Genomic DNA, 18,687 nt, shown 5'->3' with positions numbered 1-18,687 from the left:
GGATACTGGTAAACATAGTACTATTTGTTTGCGTGTTTTTGTTTTTGTTCTTGTTCTTGTTCTTTGGAGAGAAAAAAAGAAGGAGAAGAAACGTTTCAAGAAAAAGGGAAAAAGAAGAAACGGAAGCGGTGTATTTGAATTATCAAAACAACTGTTGGCAGATTGCCCGTATCTTTTTTTTTTTTTTATGGTAGACAATGGATTAGTGTGTCATCACTGCGATTGCTTTCATTATCGATATCATCGGCATGTCAACAATATTACAGCTGTAGTTTACAATAGGTGAAAGGCAGTTCCTACCAAGACCAAGGACTATGATACGTACAAAGTACATTGCTGATCATACCCCAATTCAGTGGTTGACGATTTTTTTTTTAAAGACAAGATAGCTTGGGCACAGGCACTTTACGTCAGAAACCACAATTTGCATCCTATGCGGCTTTCCCTTTTACAGTTGACGCAAAACAGGCCAATAAAAATTTGTGTGTTCACGGAATGATAAACATATTTTTTTTTTTATTCAATTCTAGCAAAGGAAACATACGGCATATTTTGAAAAAACTGATATTGTATTCTAGATCACGCTCCTTTGTAATCATGAATTACTGGCATCCTGTTGAGATAACGGTCATACAAGATTCCAGAATAATACACCGGTAAAATGAGACTTTGGATTTTGTAATGCTTGAAAGGAGCGACCCACATAGGAACGATTCAAAAAGTCATCTGGAGTGATGTCATGTGCTATCAACATGATAGCACATCATCAGTGGCAATCATTAACTATCTTAAAATGTTTGTTGATATTATAGATTATCACAGTTTGCATAAAATATTGACATTCATAAACTAAGACTTTGGATACTTTATTTGCTGGACGGATGCGCATTAGGACGATTGTATTAAACATTTTGGAAAAGTGCATTAGGTTGTCAGTATGTTATTACCATTGCCCTTTGTGAATCCAATGTTATTATACATTGTAATATTATATAAACTATTATATAATACATGATGGTAATCTTTTTTAAAGGTTTATTTACGGCAGTACCTGCTCAGAAATCCACACGCAGACTGAAAAGCGATTTATACTAATACAAACCAATAGTATTCTTCTGGTGCACATAAAAAAAAAAAAAACCCTTCCATATTTCACACGAGCCCTTCCTGTAACTCTATGGACGTATTAGGGTGCATCTTTCTCTTTTGTATAAATATGGGAGGGGGAGGGTGAAACTTATCTGGCCTGGTTAAAGGAATTGTAAAGTTTTGGCTGAGACTTGACTTCAGGTATAGGTACGGATAAGGATTAAACTTGCGATTTTTTTCTTGCAAGATACTGAGAAACTGCTTATGAAATGTTACAGAGCATACCATTCGAAGAAAAATTCTAAGCTTGTTTGACAAAAATCGATTTTGAAATGGCTTAGATCTCCAAAGCAAAGTAAAAACAATGAGATCTCAGTAAAAGGTGGGGTCCACCTTTTATTAGAATCACTTGTTTTGGATATGTCAGCCACTTCAAAACCAATTTTCATCAAATAAACGTTGAATTCCTTTTGGAATTACTTACCACTTCTTATTTCATAAGAGGTTTCTTATTATCCATCCCTAACATATGCATTGGAGGTAATAAAAAAACACTGGGATACCCGTTTGGAAGAAAGTAGAGACTCGTGATGCCATGTCAATCGACATAGTAAAATGATAACATTTATTTGAATTGATGATAACAATAATGATAAAAGTGACGATGATGACGATAATAATAATAATTATTATTATTAATGACAATAATAACAATGATAAATAGTTATGATTATTTCATTATTATGACAACATTATATATTTTGATAAACTTTCATTGATATGTTTAGAATTTCTTTTCTTTTCAAAGCTCCAAATGATCTTTTGTATATTTAAAATGTTGAGTAATCGGGATGACGAGGCAGATGGCACATGGAGACAGGCTGTGCTTGGATGACAGTGCGAAACAGAGAAACGCCGCACCTCATGAAGTAAATGTGACTTGCATCACCCCCTTATATCACTAGCAAAGATGCGTTCGGGAGGAACAGATGAGATTACCCATTACGCCACAAAACCGATTGGCAAACAGTGTGTGTGTAGTATTGCCCAAGCCCTTTGGGCACACCCTTCGTCAAAGTCCCAATCTATTCACAGAGCAAAGATCCACTCACCGGAAGTCCATGTACAGCAACCTCCTGCTCTTGTTCTGCCTAACAGTAAAAGAATGTCTGTAAAGTTGTGATTTAAAAAGTCATGATGAATGTATCAAAGGCCTTGGAGAAGTCCAGAAAGATTCTGATAAGATGAGAATGATTATCTATATAAGTTATCAATGAATGGTGGTGTGTTTCTAGCGAAACCCAAATTGAGGGTTTGTAAAAACATTATGATAATTAAGAAATGTAATTTCTCCTATGAATATCAATTTTTCCAAATAATGGATGAAAGTAAAGAAATAGGTCTATGATTACTTATTTCAAAATTATCTCCTTTTTTAAATAAACGGAAACCACTTGATAGCGATTTTCATAAGACATAGGCCTATCATTTTGTGCTCTGAAATGTGAATTCAACGCAAATCGCATAACTATTGTGTTAATGATCCGTAATTTCATTTATAATGTAAATTCCGGTAAAGTCTTATTATTAGGCATTTCGTGGATGATTTACAGCACCATGGCAAATGTGGAATATGAAATGCAGATTTTTTTTTCTTTTGTTACCGCTATGCCTCAACAAAAACCAATTCGGAGAAAAGGGGTTAGTGTTATTTCCTTATTTGCCTACTTTAAATCCAATCCAATTCAATGAAATTATGATTTCTTTCGTTTCAATTCAATCCAGTTATCATTTATCACTTATTTCCATTTAACAAAGGGTTAATAGTTCGAATCACAAGTCATGTGCTCTTAACCTCATGTGTAATATTGAGTTTTAATAATACGATTCAAACGGAGACAATAAAGTTTCATAAGAAAGTTCAATAATTACATTGCCTACCTGTTCCAGAAAAAGTTCAATCATACTTTCTCCAACTCAGCGTAATCAATAAGTTATACTCACATTGAACATGAAAATAAACAAATATCATCATGAATAATCAATACAAAAAGGGTACATAATAATTTTGATGGGAATTGCAGAAAAAAATGGTGATATTAAATTGGATAACGAAGATGTTAACCCCCTCAAAAGCGAAGCTTGAAGCTTGAAGTTACAATGTACCATGTACATACAAAAAGAAAAGGAAATGTCCTGTGTTGACCTCGACGTAATTCTTTTTCTTTTCATGTAATTACAGTAAATGCAAAAAAGAATAAGCTGAAATTAGAAATCTAACATTCACGCTCTTCATATTTGTATGTCAGTTGAATGTAGTTTAAAATCTTTTCAATCGTGACATGATGTAAGTTGTTTATATAGCTCTCGTGTAAAGCAAGATACGAATCCTTTTTATCTTAATGATAATAATAATGATAGTAATAACAATTATAATGATAATAACAATTATGATAATAATGATGATAATGATGGTATAAGTATATTTTATCATGTACAATAGTATACTACATAAATCAAGGAGATCAGGTATTTTATCTAATTATCTATTACAGCATTAGTTTGTTGGAGCATAATTATAAATATGAACATGTTTTCAACTCCCAAGTTGAAAATTAGTTCATAACATACGTACGTGTGACCCTGGTTTTCCGAAAGTTTGTTATTCCGAAACACTATTCCGTATTACTAGATATTCATTAATCCGAAATTATAGCGTTTCAGAAGGTTCGTTTGTCCGTAAATGATCCGTGAAGTTCAGGTAATCTGTTAGTGAAAGAAAGTTCGTAAATCTTCACGAAAAACAAAAAGCGTAATATCGATTTTCCTGAATAACGAACCTTATTTCATTTTGAGATTAACAAAATATCGGAATAACGAAAATACGAAGCTTCCATCTGAAACCGTCTGAATAACGCATTGTAACCATGTGTATACAGTACTGTAAGTACCTGGCCTCCCTACCAAGCAAAGTTATGATTGTTTGTTTGTTTTTTGTTTGTTTGTTTGTTTTTTATTGTTCCATATTCCGCGTTTCAACAATTAACAAACATAAACATTAAAAAAGAAATGCATGGGCGAATTGTCAAATACAGCAGTTAATACAATTAAACATGTGTAATATGAGGAATCTAGATAGAAGCATGGCTTGTAGGGTGTAGATTCCGCTATACTAATATGTGATACATTCTTACTTGATATTTACAATCGAAAGGAAATACAGTTTGTGAAGTATAAATTTATAGCTGTCGAAGAATATAAAAAAAGAAAAAGAGAAGAAGATGAAAAGAATGTCTGCAGCGCGAAATTTCTAGAGAGTGGCGTGATCACCAGAGCGAGTTACAAGACAGATACAACGATAGAAATATAAAGTATGCACAAAAGAAAGTGATTATATGGAGAAACGTGGCAGGTTGTTTTTTTTTTTCTATCACATTCCAATATTGTCTCCTCTGACAAAAAAAAAGAAAAATAATAATGATATATATATATATATGTATATATATATATATGTATATATATACTGGCATCAAAAGACTTGACCAAAACATGACCAAAACCCTGATATATATATATATATATATATATGTATATATATATAAATAAATATATATATATATATGTATATATATATATACATATATATATATATATATATATGTATATATATGTATGTATATATATATATATATATATATATATATATATATCAGGGTTTATTGATATGTCTTCAATGTAACCAAAGAAACGTAGAGGATGCAAAGCAAAATCTTAGATATGGCGGAAGATATTGAATATTTCGTCATTTTTTGTGTTATTTACAAAGGATAGATAATATTTCTAAGAAAAAAAAACAATTGTCGTTTGACTTGAATCTACCATTCCAATATCATTTTCTCATTAGTTATATTCAGCGATGGCGATGAGATGTTTAAGTTTAGGTAGGTTCATGGGGACCATTTCTCTCTCGGACCCCTTGAGCAAAATATCTACCTCAAGAGTTTCTAACAGTAGTACTTACCTTCGATTTGGATGAGATCGTGAAAAGCAGATAAAGTGCTGATGCAGAGTTACCCTGATAGATTTGGTCCCTGTAGAGCAATTTTGCAGTAACTAATTTTTTGTTCGGGTTTTGGTTTTTATTGCATTTATACTTCTACCGTACAGCCCTCCTGCTCTTTTGTCATTCAGTCCACTTTGATGGGAATCTCTCCTGAATAGCATGCGGTTACCATTCAAGACATAAAATTATTCTTTTTTATCAAACCTGACGCAAAAACCTTTCAGGGCCTTCTTTCTGCTTCATGAATTTCAGGCTGTTGTGTTTGTGATGATGATAATGTCTGCTTACGCTTGCTAGAAGAATGATACTGAATATTTGGCTCCATACGGCAGGAACGCGGAGCTTTGATGTTAATTTTGTTCTAAGTTTATCGTGTCACTGCCGGCAACCAGGGAGTGGTAGTGACGCTGCCCGGAAAGCAGTAGATGACAGGTTCAAACTCCGTGGTTCCTTTTTTCCCCAACATGTTTGTTAAATTACATATCATTACAAATTTCATTTTTAAGGGAGACAAACTGAAGAAAACTCGAACCTGAACCTTCACCCCTCTGCTTAATAATCTCTTGCTTTCAATAGGACAGTTGTTACAGTTACAGTGTTCATTGGCTCTCCCGTCAGCTCAGCGTAGGCAAGCATCCAACCAGCTACCTGAGTGATGAACTTTTGTTTAACTAGAGTTTTCGTCGATATTAAAGATGCCTCACCTTATCGAAGTCTATAAAATTCTCATTGGTCTGCTCCCTAAACATCCAATGAAAACACGTCAAAGAAGGCATACCGTTCGTTGTCTGGCATCCTTTATTTTGTTTACATACAGTACTTCATTACATGTATGTCTAACATACCTCCTAACAATTCAAATATAATAGAGTGATGCGGTATGCTTAAGGGAAGCCTTATCTTAATGTTAATGTTCATCGCGGTCGAGTGTAAAGTAAATCAAACTCTTTGCGTTGGTTGAGACCATGTTTACGCTGCTTTAGATAGGAGAGTCAAACTGCCTTAAAGCAAATCATCCCTCCCTGCTATTTTTCCGATATGTATTATGTACAAAGGATGCAAACAAATCAAGCTAGTTTTAGCTGTAGCCATTCTTTGTTATGCATTGTATCGCTGATACGCTTAGCTATCGGAATGTAAAGGTAATGATACTTTGTTAACAACTTATGTTTGTGTATGATTATGTGTGACACCAACAATGCATGCATATATGAATGTATGTGCATGTACAGTGATGATTCAGGGACCAATGAATCAAATCAAATCAAATCAAATCAAATCAATAATATCAGTATTTCTGGCAGCATTAATTGGTACAAACTTCTTTCTTTGAAGGATGATCTTGAGAAGAATATTGACGTATTACCTTTTCGTGGATTTGTTTATTCTTTATGTTGTATACGTGAAGGGAAGCACATAATATTGCGATTTTGATGCCGTTGTTTTGCATGAGTTATAACGAACAGTGGCTATATCTACTTTTACAATGTACGATCAGTGACAATGGAAACAGTTATTCTTCCCCTTATTACAGTCATAAACCCCTCTCTCCCCTGAATTAAATCAGTGTCTCATATCTGTAATCTGGGTATAATCATACATGATAATACGAATATATGGACCTCTTGATTATTGAAAATATATATTTGTCATTGCGGTCATAACGTTCAACATCTGATAAGAAATAGGATCTTCGTCTCACTTTTCTAGCTCCTTTGTCAGTCAATAGCACTCGACATCGTAACAGTCCAACCACAGCTGAAAGATGAGAAGTTGGATACCGCACCTCTGTGCTTTATTGACCAAATATTGACCTTAACTATATGACTATTCAGATTAAGGTGGGTTGCTAACATTTCCTTGGAAGACCAGGTGTCGTGTACGGGCTAGAATGGTTTAAAATGGGCGGGGCTAAGTGAAGCCATATATTGTGACCGAAACCGATGGAATCGTAAGACTTGGAAATTTTCCGTCGTACAAGAAGGAGTGGATAACACTATTCAATCATCATGGCGCTCCGATTCGTATTCATCTCTCTGGCACTTCTCGCCGTTTCGGGTAGGATGTGATTTTTTTTTTCTCCAATCACTCAATATATGTATATATATAAATATATATATATATATATATATATATATATATATATATATATATATCCTTTTTTCAGGAAAGTGTTCATTCACCTGTAGGACCTAATGTAACAAATTTATTTGCCTTTCTAAATTTCTTTTCTGAGATGAAATCGTCTTGTGCCGTGATTCATTATTGATATGGAAGAATTATAGTGAATTATCATTCGTTGACGTCAGAAAATTCAATTTTTCTATTGGTATTAGATTCATAAGCTTAAAGGCCTTGTTAACCTTCGGGAACAGTAATTTAAAAATGTAATGTTCAAGAAATCACATTTGATGCATCTGTGTAGGTCTGTTGTACCACAAAACATCCTACCATATAAATTTTTGCAATAATGCCTAAAACTTAGGAAGATATCAGTATTTTTCTAATAAAAACATAACTGTAAACGGTTAAATTCTGAACAACATTTTTTCATAACTATTGTTTACATTTTGTGTATCTAACAATACCTAACATCGATTACACGGATTCAATTATTTTATTAGAGTTAGAACCATCAGAACTAACAGAAAGAGATCGAAAAAGTAAGGGAGCTCAGAAAGAGAACAAATTGACATACGGAAAAGGAATCGTTTATTCAATATCGTTGTCTTGCTCTTTCGTTCAGTATTTATTTCTCTATACCAACTCTAGAATCACACATATATTATATAGATAGAATGTATACACAACAATTATATGTACATATGCATTATGTGTGCGTATGTGTGCGATCACCGATTACTGCAGAACTACTGATTACGAAAACGTATTACTTTTGCTTACACTCTCTTATTTCTTATTTCTGTAGGCTTTTTTTTTAGATTCCCCTTCTTGAACCTCTTACAGTTTTTTATCACTTTGCCTGTATTGTTTTCTGATGCTGTGAATCACTTATGTTATGGAGAAATTACGAAGAGCTTAAACCCATACATCATTATAATTGTTACCATTTATGATTTATACTGAAATATCTGCTGAACTAATATCTCTACGTGATCTGTTGTGCTTGTTAAAGTCTAGAAAGTTTATATCTCATTTGGTATTCTATGCAATAAGACTACACCTGACTATTGGGGTAAAAGCAGTGAAATAGTTTTGATTGGGCTTCAGGTTGCCAACCTTTCTGTGAGGCCATGAGAAACCTCTAACGGAATACTAAAGAACATACAGTTCCAGGAGGAATTAAACGTCTATTTGATGTAAACTGGATTTAAAATAGCCCAGATCTCCAAGAAGACAAACGTGTTGACAAAAGGTGGGACTTAATTTTTTAGGATGTCTTTGGTTTGGTTTTGCTGTTGTTGTTGTTGTTGTTTTTGTTGTTATTGTTGTTGGATACGTTATCTCAACCATTTCAAAACTTATTTTCATCAAATAAACTGTGTATTACTCTTTTAAAATCGTTGATTCTTCAATATATCGGGAGTGGTTTCTAATTGTGTCGCAGAAAGTTAAAATCTGAATCACATCTCAAGCAAAGCTATACCCTCCCTTTGATTGTTTGTGTTTTTAACCTTATCTTTACCTTTGTTAACAACTCCCATCAATGTCTCTCTGACCTGCTTATAAATTATTTCGAAAATACACAAAAAGGAATCAGAGCTGAAGAATTTAACCATCACTTGGCACAGTCTGTGTGGTTCGTGCTGAGCAGTGATATCAGTATAATTGAATTTCATTACTATCCTTTGATCATCATTTTTAGCTCACTGCAGAGTCAACAATAGTTTCCGTTATACGACCTGAAGATATTATACCTTATCTTTTCCTATGCCAGCTTTTCAAAATTTATTGAGTTCAAGGGGGATTAAAGGCAGAATTATTGTCTGTTCTACTGCTTTTACTACGTTCAAGGTTAACTGCCTTCCTCGTGTTTCTATTCTGTTTTTCAGCTTGAATTTGTGATGTAAATATTAATACCGTATACTGAGAATGATCTTATTTGTGATTTTAAAAAAATCCAGCTTACGGATGATCGATTTTAATGTTGTGTATTGTCTCATTGCATCATCCGATTTCCATTCCATACATTTTGTGTGTGTGTGTGTGTGTGTGTGTGTGCGTGTGTTTAGTAAAAGTAAGACTACACCATTGCCAAGGTCATTGTGACTAATCCTACAGAGCCCTATATCTATTTGCGTCTTAAACCCTTGCTTGTGTGAATACATGATGCATTTCTTGATAACCTCGTTCTCTCTCTCCCTCTCTCTCTCTTTCTCGCCCTCTCTTGTTTCAAAACAGGGGTCCAATCACAAGGTATTTATAGAGGATTTATTAATCTTTATCGTTGGTACTAGAATACACTTTTTAAGTGCACTTTGATTATTCTACTTCATCTGAATCAAATGATTACGCGTATTATAGTATGTCCTTGTAAGTAAGCAAGTATGTGTGTATGTGCGTATAAAGATATACATATATATATATATATATATATATATATATATATATATATGTATATCTTTATACGCACATATATATTATATATGTGTGTGTGTGTTTGTTTGTGTGTGTGTGTGTTATTTGCAGTTTGTTCCTTTTCCGATATTTCAGCTATATACAGTATTAAAATATTGCTAAAGAATGATAAGTTGCAACATTGATACTAAATCCTATCAAGACGACAGAAATCCAGTATTACATGTACTCTCAGTTTAAGTGCATTTGTGAAAACACAAACAATCTCTCTTTCATTTGCTTTTCAGGAACAACTGCGGAACCTGATGGTAGGTTGATCATTTTTGCGGTATGTATCAAAAATTGTTACACTGATGAAAAGAGATAACACAGCAGTGAGAACAAACTAGTAAGTTTGTTTGAGTTTTCAGTTATCATTTGTAACAGGAGTGGTGGCAAAGAGCAAAGTTTTAATGGAGGCATGGGAATGGTAAGTAAGCGCAATGATGGCAGATGTGGCTACTTTTGTCAGTCATGGTTGTAGATGGTGTTACGGCCATCATTGTTGGGGACTTAGCAACAGAGCGGTATTGATGGAAATACCACTCGTCAACACTAATTGTGGTGTGGAAAACGTAGTAGAATGGTTGATCATGTTGTATGAGAGGGGCTTCAGCTCCAAGACTATTGGCATTAGTTGTGCAATCAGCATTAGTCTTAACAGCCGGTTGAATTTATTGCAACAAGATTGATAGCAGGAATGCCAGATGTTGTGGTAGCCGAATAGTTTAGTAATGTGTAGAACGAGGAGGAGGCGTGATGGGAAACAGTGAGAGGAAAAGGGATGTAAGTTACGCCTCATCGAACGACGGACTGGATAAACATAGCTATAGGTTCACTGGCAAGACATTAATTCTTCTGGGGTCAGCTTTGATTGTAAGTTTCAAAGCGGGGCTTGGAGGAGAAGAATGAGACACCGTAGACTGTACCATCAATATCCTCTAATTACATCATGCCATAATACTCTCAATCTCCTACTTTCCTACTAAAATATTGATACTTTATGCCATCAAAAACAATTAATGCTCTTTTAACATTGATCAACTTCACGGCGCGTTAATGTCACACTAATCATACAGGAAAATTGCGAACGTGTTTCTAATTATCAAAGCAATAACTTTACAGCTCTTTCATCTCGCACTAATCGCATCGGACACAGCTATGATTCGCAAGTGTAAGCACCGATGCTATTTAGTTATAGTGAACGAAGAATGCTCTCGTTTTTTAACAATACACGAAATGTCATATCCATAAATATAACATGACATCATTTCCCCTTCTCCACTTCCAGGAACGTGACAACGTTGTAATGTTGAATATATACTAGCTATAAAGAATACAAAATAAATTTCAGTTAACTGTCAAAAGTGTGCAGTTTGAAATGACATCCAATTAATGTATGTTTTCTGTTCGTTTCATCTCACCGCCACAGAGCTCGATACCACGGGCATCGTTCTTACGTGCACAGAGAGCCAAATGATTGTTGAGATTCCGAAGACCCTGCTTACTGGTGAAATGGCGGGTGAAAATGTCCGCTTCGAGAACGCCGAAGCTTCAGATGAATCTTGCTGGGGCTACGATGATACTAATGATGAGAGCGAGAATATCATTGAACTCACAACCAACCTTACAGCCTGTGGCACTAATAGAACGGTACGCTACATATCGGGCCCACGCTTCCCTCCGAATCCACTACATCCTCATTGAGCAGTCCTGTAGGCTTTCACTGATTCAGACAAGAATCTTCAAATCTGTGTAGCTTTAACACCAGGACAGTTGTGTGTGTGTGTGTTTGTCTGTTTGTTTATATGTGTGTGAATGTTTGTATGTGTATGAAACTGCAAAGAAAAGAACGAACAAAACCGAACAAGGGACATAATATCTCTAAGTTCGTCACAAGTGAGGGTGAAATCTCACCAGCAAACAGCCTATTTTAATAACAACACTGTTTTAAAATGCTTCCAATACCACAGAATACGCCGTGTATGTGATTTGTGACGTTGTTTCATTATTGCGTTCGCTATCAAACGCTGCCATTGCTCTTGATACATATGGCCAAACACTCTATAATAGATGGTATGATGAAGTCGCCTCGTGCTGCTTTAATGATTATTGTTCGTTTGTTTTCCAATATCACCGATAGTAAAAAGACAGTCCTTTATAAAAAAAGTGACAACATTGCTTCTTTAATAACAGGAAAACGCTGAAGAAGAGATTTACACAAATCGCGTCATCAGTCGCTATGAGAGCAACGATGTTATCAGTCGCCAATATGCGATCGACATCCCGCTTTCTTGTTCCTACAACCGAAGCAAGCGTGTGAGTGGCGGTGTCAGTTATCAGCTCACAGACTACACCATCGACAAGACCTTGGAAGAGGAGGGAGCTTATACTTTCTCTTTCGACATCTACGAGGATGGGACCTACCAGACAGCTGTCTCAGACTATCCATACAGCATTGGTCTCAACGAAGCGCTCTATTTCGCCGCCTCCGTCCTTTCTCTGGAGAGTACTCTCGCGCTCTCCATTCGATCCTGCCGAGCCACACCCACCTCAAACTACGACAACTCCATCTTCTATGATTTCATCCTGAATGGGTAAGACAACTTCCTTATTCCCATCTTCCCATCAGGTCAATTTAGAGAATTACGACCTCCATGGTGCGATACATGATGTCACGATCATTTAATGTCTGACTTAATCTATCAACTTAAATTTTGGTCCTTTCTTCTTCTTTTTTGATGGGGGGGATGGGACATTATCTGATGAATTACATATTTTATTGATAACAAGTGGAGAAGGTTTCTACCGTTACTGAGGGCCTACCTCCTCCTCAGAAAACTCGAAGAAAATATCAAGAGTGAATTTAGGACAGGCTCGATATCTCTCTTTGTTGCTATTTTCAAAGAGCTTCTCGATAAATAAGTGCTCAGCAATTAACAATGTTTGTCGGAATGCGCTGGTTTCTCTCTCTCTCTCTCTCCCTCCTCTCTCTCTCTCTCTCTCTCTCTCTCGGATCTCTCTCTCATTTCTTTACCACATTGGATTTCGGGTTTGGATTGTTTTTTTCTAGATTTGAATGTTTGTGTGTGTGTGTGTGTGTGTATGTGTGTGTTTTTATGTACTACTTTACTTTTCCTGGTCTTTCTAAGAAGGTTTAAGAGACGGAGTTGCAACTGACTGTAGTTACATGTATCCACACAGTTGTCAGTTTTCTATTGATGTGCATAGGAATTCCACATGTGCATTTTGTGCCTTTGGTGATCGGGGTTTGATGCCGCTGTCTTGCTGGGCAGTCTGAAGATTATTTTGGATGTTAACATAATGTTGGCTGTAGTTTACATGTTTCTTTATTATATAAAATGAAATCTTACTTTATAGTAAAGGCTACAAAAATCATAGCTGTATCATGTAATACTGTTTAAAACTGTACCCTGGTGGAAATCCGGTGTTATCACTTTTCGAATTAATTCCGACAAATAAAACTGGTATGGAAAAATCTTCAAGCATAATCTTGTTCATTTAAAGATGAATCAGATTATTCCCCGGCATGCCCAGTTGATTAAGTTTCGTCCTTCTTTCATAATTTTGCGCAGTTTTTATAAGCGCATCCGCGTGTCTTTACCATTGTATGTGACCTATATTTTAAAAGTAGGGATGGCGAAAAGTAATTACCATCACGAAGATATGTCTTCCCCAGAGAGTGCCTGGTTTCTGCAATGAAAAAGAGTCAATTTTCTTCCTGTCTGCGCGGCGGATCCAGTTTAGCACATGCTTCAAATAATAGAGTGGTGGGATCGAACATGGTTTCAAAGGACATAAAATAGTTGTGATTCATCCTCATGAACCTCCTTGGTCTTTCGATTTGCTGTTGGCAACTCGGTAGATGCAATTCTAAGTTGGAAAGTACATAGGATGTCTATGACAAAACAATATTGATTTCGGCTAAGAAGCCCCTGATTATTGGTATAATACCAGTTATACATGACACAGGAATCGTCGTCACTCTATCAAGTTTGTTTGAGAGAAAAAAAAAAAGTTGCTTGAATTGCTTGAATTGACTATTTAACGAAGAATTGTACCTGTCAATGTTGAATGCTGTTCCGCACGCATCTATTTGTCTCCTGAATTTAATTTGATTTTTTTATACATTTGATTTGATTTGATTTGATTTGGAATGCTGTTTGCCCCAAAGATTGTTTCTGGTATAGATAAAGTAGAAAAAAAAAATAATATTAAGACGATGCCACAACCAATCTCGAGAATAGAAAAACTGCAATAACTATAACGGCAATAGGCTGGAACTTATTGCTATCAATTAATTGTTTATTGTCATTTTTAGTTTTCATTTTCCAGACAAAATGTACGTGAAAATTAAAACAATCCTTTAGTATTGGTATGGTTTCTCCTCTTTAGCCAGCTGATAAAGCATTTTTTATTAGGATAAGCATAAAGCTATCTGTTTTATTCCATGGTGTTTTGTGCTGTTGCAGAGTCTCGAACGATGAACTTACCAGCATCAGTCTACTGACAGAGTCTCGCATCGGCGTTGAAATGAACACTTTGAGGTTCATCGAGCAGGGAGAGTTTGTAAGTTGTTTGGGTCGTTGTTGAAATCCCTGTGTAAAGAACGTTATGGTCATCACCGGCACTATGTCCTATATAGCATGAGTATGTGTATATCGATCCCTGATAACAATCTTGAAGGTTGATAATGAACTAAAGATTGCATTCATAATAATTTCAAGATCATTGTCGTTTGTACCAGTGTTGTGTGCCAAAGATCAATGAAATTTTGATAATATTGGTACCAAGAGGGATTCAGACTAGAAAATTCTGACCTGAAAATCATGAGGAAGCATAAGATATCAGCTTTACTTGTTTAACGGGGATAATTTTCCTTTTTTGTGTGTTTTGTTTTGCTTTTGCTGTGTTTTTATGCAATCATGCCTTACAGCATTTTTCCTGTTCAATCGGTAAAACAGTACTCAAGAAGTTTATATTCTCATTATCATTAGCATTGGACCGACTAAGATAAATTTTAATCGAAGGAATTTATGTTCTACTGAAACATTCAAAAGACTACCTATATTAATGAAATAGGCACTACCAAGAAACTCGTGTGGCTGACTCGATTTGTCAGGAGAATGAGTTATATATATATATATATATATAAATATATATGTATATATATATACATATAATTATATATATGCATTAGTCTATCTTGTGTGAAATACCAATCATCGTAAATCATTAGATTTGTATTACTTGAAGAGAAAGGACATGATCATGATAAAGTTCCCTCTCGTGAAAAAGAGGTCATGTCTTTCTCAAGATTTATCTATGTTATTGTTGTTTATTTCATAGCAAACATGAAATAAAAAAAATATATATATATATATATATATTTCTGACTAACTTATCTGTAATTTCCAATCAAATGACTATCCAAAATTCAAAATTATGACTTGTTGAGAAAACATATTTTATATGTTTAGCTTTCAAAGCACTATGCGAGAAATGAGTACTAGTAATTGACAAGGGTCAAAACTATGTCTCCAACACCCTACATCGTAACAGGTCTACATCCATTGTAATCTTCTGGTGTGCGACGCAGAAGACAGCAATTCTGTGTGTAGTGGTGATGAAGCTAGGACTGGAGGAAATGCTCGTAGGAGGCGTGACGTCGGCAGCGCGTCTAACACGAAGCGCTTTACGCGCGGACCCTTGCGCGTTGTGCGATCTGCCCAGAATCAGCAGAACAGCATCTCTCACCTCGAGACCAGCGACAACGGTAAGTCAGTACCGTTTTTGTCTTGTACTGTTTTTTGAGTCAAGGTATCTTATTCTCCATGTAGAATAGGATTTCTTTTGCCAAAGGATATGAATAAGATGCCGAAATCGACTTGATATCTAAGTTAACATGATAAACTGGAGAACCACTCTGAGAGCGAAGACCTCCGCCAAGTTGCTACTTTTCACCAATGATCTTGTTCTTCCATAGAGAACAGTGATTTCCATCCATATTATGCATGCTGAAAATCGCCCGATTCACCAATATAGAAGTCTTCTGTTACGTCATCAACCCTCAGTGGGCGGCGCGCCTAGCCGCAGCAGAAATAATTGGGCATTCACACGTACCGAATTTACTTAATTTGAATTAATTTTGTAAATAATCAAACTCAAATCAATTTTCTAATCAAGCAAATTTGCCGTGTGAATGGAAACTGGAATCGCGTAGGGTGATTTGAAACTTGTTTACAATTAAGTTTCTAATTAAGTTTGTAATTGAGCAACGTGGTACGTGTGAAAAGGCCCTTGGAGTACACACTAAATAGTGCGCGTATGAAAACCTCAAAAATGCGCAGCTTGACCTCCCAAGTTCATTGACACTGCCTGCCAAAGTATCGAAAATCCCTCATAAAATCCATTACATTTTCCGTATCACTACCAAAATATCATCATCTGTTCCTTTGTGTCATTCTCAACCTTTCCTGCAAGTTTCATCCAAATCCGTTGAAACAAACAAACAAACAAACAAACAAGCGGTAATGAAAACATAACCTCCTCCCTTGGCGGATGTAACAATGGTCTGTAATTATCTTCCTATAGGAGAAATTTGCATAATAACATATCTCCGCCCATTATACATTGCGTGTTACAGATTACGGAGGTGCAAAGCTGAGTAAATAATCAAATTGTAACTCGTACTCTCTTGTTCATTCAAACACGTACCACGATACCGATTGCATTGATCACAACACGAAAAGAACATCGACTAAGAATGTGATATGGTATTGTTGTTCAAATGGCCTTTGATACTGAACACATGCCAAGTTTTTGATATCGCTTGGCAATTTACCTTTGAAGCCACTTCTTAATTCCGTCATGATAAGAAGACGGTGACTGTTATTTTGATAAGAAATATTATTTTTGTATGTTCAAATTTCACTATACAAGAATACATGACGATGAAGTATAACAGACCTTATTGTTTCACGAAAAGGTTGGTGCAATAATGTTTAACGTTAGTTTCTTTCTGTCCCTCTGTTTACAATGATATTTACATAATGCTACTTTTGATTTTAGATCAAAATGTAACTCATTGCACACTCATTCGTATAATGTAGGACATAATGGATTTGCTTGCATACGTTCTTTTCCTAACATTCTGCTCTTATACTTCTTTTCGATACCTTGCTTCAATAAAGGTGTAACTCAAGAGGAAGTGACGAGTGCATTCAACCCCTGGATGGTCGCTATGGCTGCCATGGCAACCGTTGTCATGGCGCTGGCTGCTATGATGGTTGTAGTGATGCGCAAGTTGAACAAGATCTCCTCTCCTCGACAGCGGCAGAGTCTGGAAGAGGCGGTTCACCTCCTGGATGACCATGAGAGCTAAAGACCAGAACCTGACGCTGAACCGGAACCCGATAATGGCAGCTTCTTCAATACCCTCCACCTAAATCTGATGCTACTAAAAAAAAACCGGCCATAATATTCAAAATCATGACACTGACACAACATCCTAACACTAACCAACAAAATCCTGACGCCATTTCTCTGATTCTATACCAAGACCTGCGTAAAGAAAATACTCGCAGTAGATAGTTGTGGTCCGTTCTCATGATGGTGACGGCAATTGTTGTTGCTGCAGTCCTTTTCTTTCATTTTGTAATAAATAGTCCCTCGATCCTATATTCATATCGTAATTACACCCCCCCCCGTAACAGTAACATTGTACATCATAAAGTGTGAATATGCAAGAATACGCATCAATTCCCAGACTTTGGTTTCATACCACGTCACTAAGGACCGACTATGTTGCGTTTGATAGTACCAACTCTCCAGAACAATTCTCCAGTACCAATTCTCCAGAAACGAATATCCTTTTAGAATGCAATTATTACATTACATTATCACAAGTTTTGCTAAGTTTTCCCTTTATGCAGATATGTAGTATCTTACATAAAAACAGTGATGTGAGCTCCATGCACATTGTGGATATTGCAATATATTGTCTTCTATTCCATAGATGCATTCATTTTTTTCAACGTTTCAGCATGAAAATAGAGGAAGTCACCAAATGAGGCGGATCTGATTGATTCTTTTGCTGTATATATATATCCTATGATGTACGCAGATTCGAAATGAAGTAGTGTTGCTCAGTTTGTATCGCGCATCTCCGCATACCATTTCTTAACCACGTTTATGCTCCAGCTTACAGAAACATACTTAGGAACTGATAACAAAATCGACATGATTTTGTAGTGATGTAAGTACGAGTAACATATTAAGCCTTAGAAGTAATAATGTTCTATTGAAATAAAGTCATCATTCCCTATTATTTATTTGAATTATATTTCTGTTTTACTGCAATCTGACACATTGTTGCATGTGCTTACATACAGTATAGTTATTTTGAATACAAACCAAGTCACACGTCTAATCATACGCTTGTTGCATCACTGTAATATGGACTGACCCCAACCTTGCACGGGTAAAAAGGCAAATCACATCTGGAAGCTAGTAAAATAATTCAAGAAGCTTGTGCTTTCACAGAAAGGATATCATATAAAGTCCATTTCTCTCTTTTTCTCTCTTCTGTCTTTCTCCCTCCTCTTTATTCTCATTCTTTATCATTACGCCTTACCATATAGTGTTTGTTCTGGCTTTCTATAATAAATACCATTTTTTTTTCTGTCGCGTGGTTGAAACAATTGTTATGGAGGAGAGAACAAAAACTCAAACAATAAAGCAAGCGTACGCGTTGTGACAAGGAAAGGAAAAGAAGTGAGTTCTTAGTATTTATATGGTGTCATGTCCACTGATGCTACTGTACATGAAGGTTCCTCTGTATGAAAGATTGCGTCATATTTTTTGTTGGATTGATTGAACTTGACAACTCCTATATGATAGACCATAATGCTGGTAAAGAATAACAAACAATCCCA

The 18,687-nt window shown here is 35.7% G+C and overlaps 1 protein-coding gene across 1 annotated transcript; it reads left to right on the top strand.

Annotated features, from left to right (window-relative positions):
• Window positions 1-7,152: 7,152 nt before the first annotated feature.
• Window positions 7,153-17,813, top strand: LOC140230872 (CUB and zona pellucida-like domain-containing protein 1). Its single transcript, XM_072311017.1, has 8 exons — window positions 7,153-7,210; window positions 9,515-9,529; window positions 9,979-9,999; window positions 11,163-11,383; window positions 11,927-12,327; window positions 14,224-14,320; window positions 15,314-15,527; window positions 16,945-17,813. The coding sequence occupies exons 1-8, from the start codon at window positions 7,162-7,164 to the stop codon at window positions 17,133-17,135; spliced, it is 1,209 nt and encodes a 402-aa protein (XP_072167118.1). The 5' UTR covers window positions 7,153-7,161; the 3' UTR covers window positions 17,136-17,813.
• Window positions 17,814-18,687: the final 874 nt, after the last annotated feature.

This window comes from Diadema setosum, chromosome 7 (genome assembly GCF_964275005.1).
Source record: "Diadema setosum chromosome 7, eeDiaSeto1, whole genome shotgun sequence".
Taxonomy (NCBI): Eukaryota; Metazoa; Echinodermata; class Echinoidea; order Diadematoida; family Diadematidae; genus Diadema; species Diadema setosum.
The sequence above is the reverse complement of the archived record's forward strand: the minus strand, read 5'-3'. Positions and strand labels throughout refer to the sequence as shown.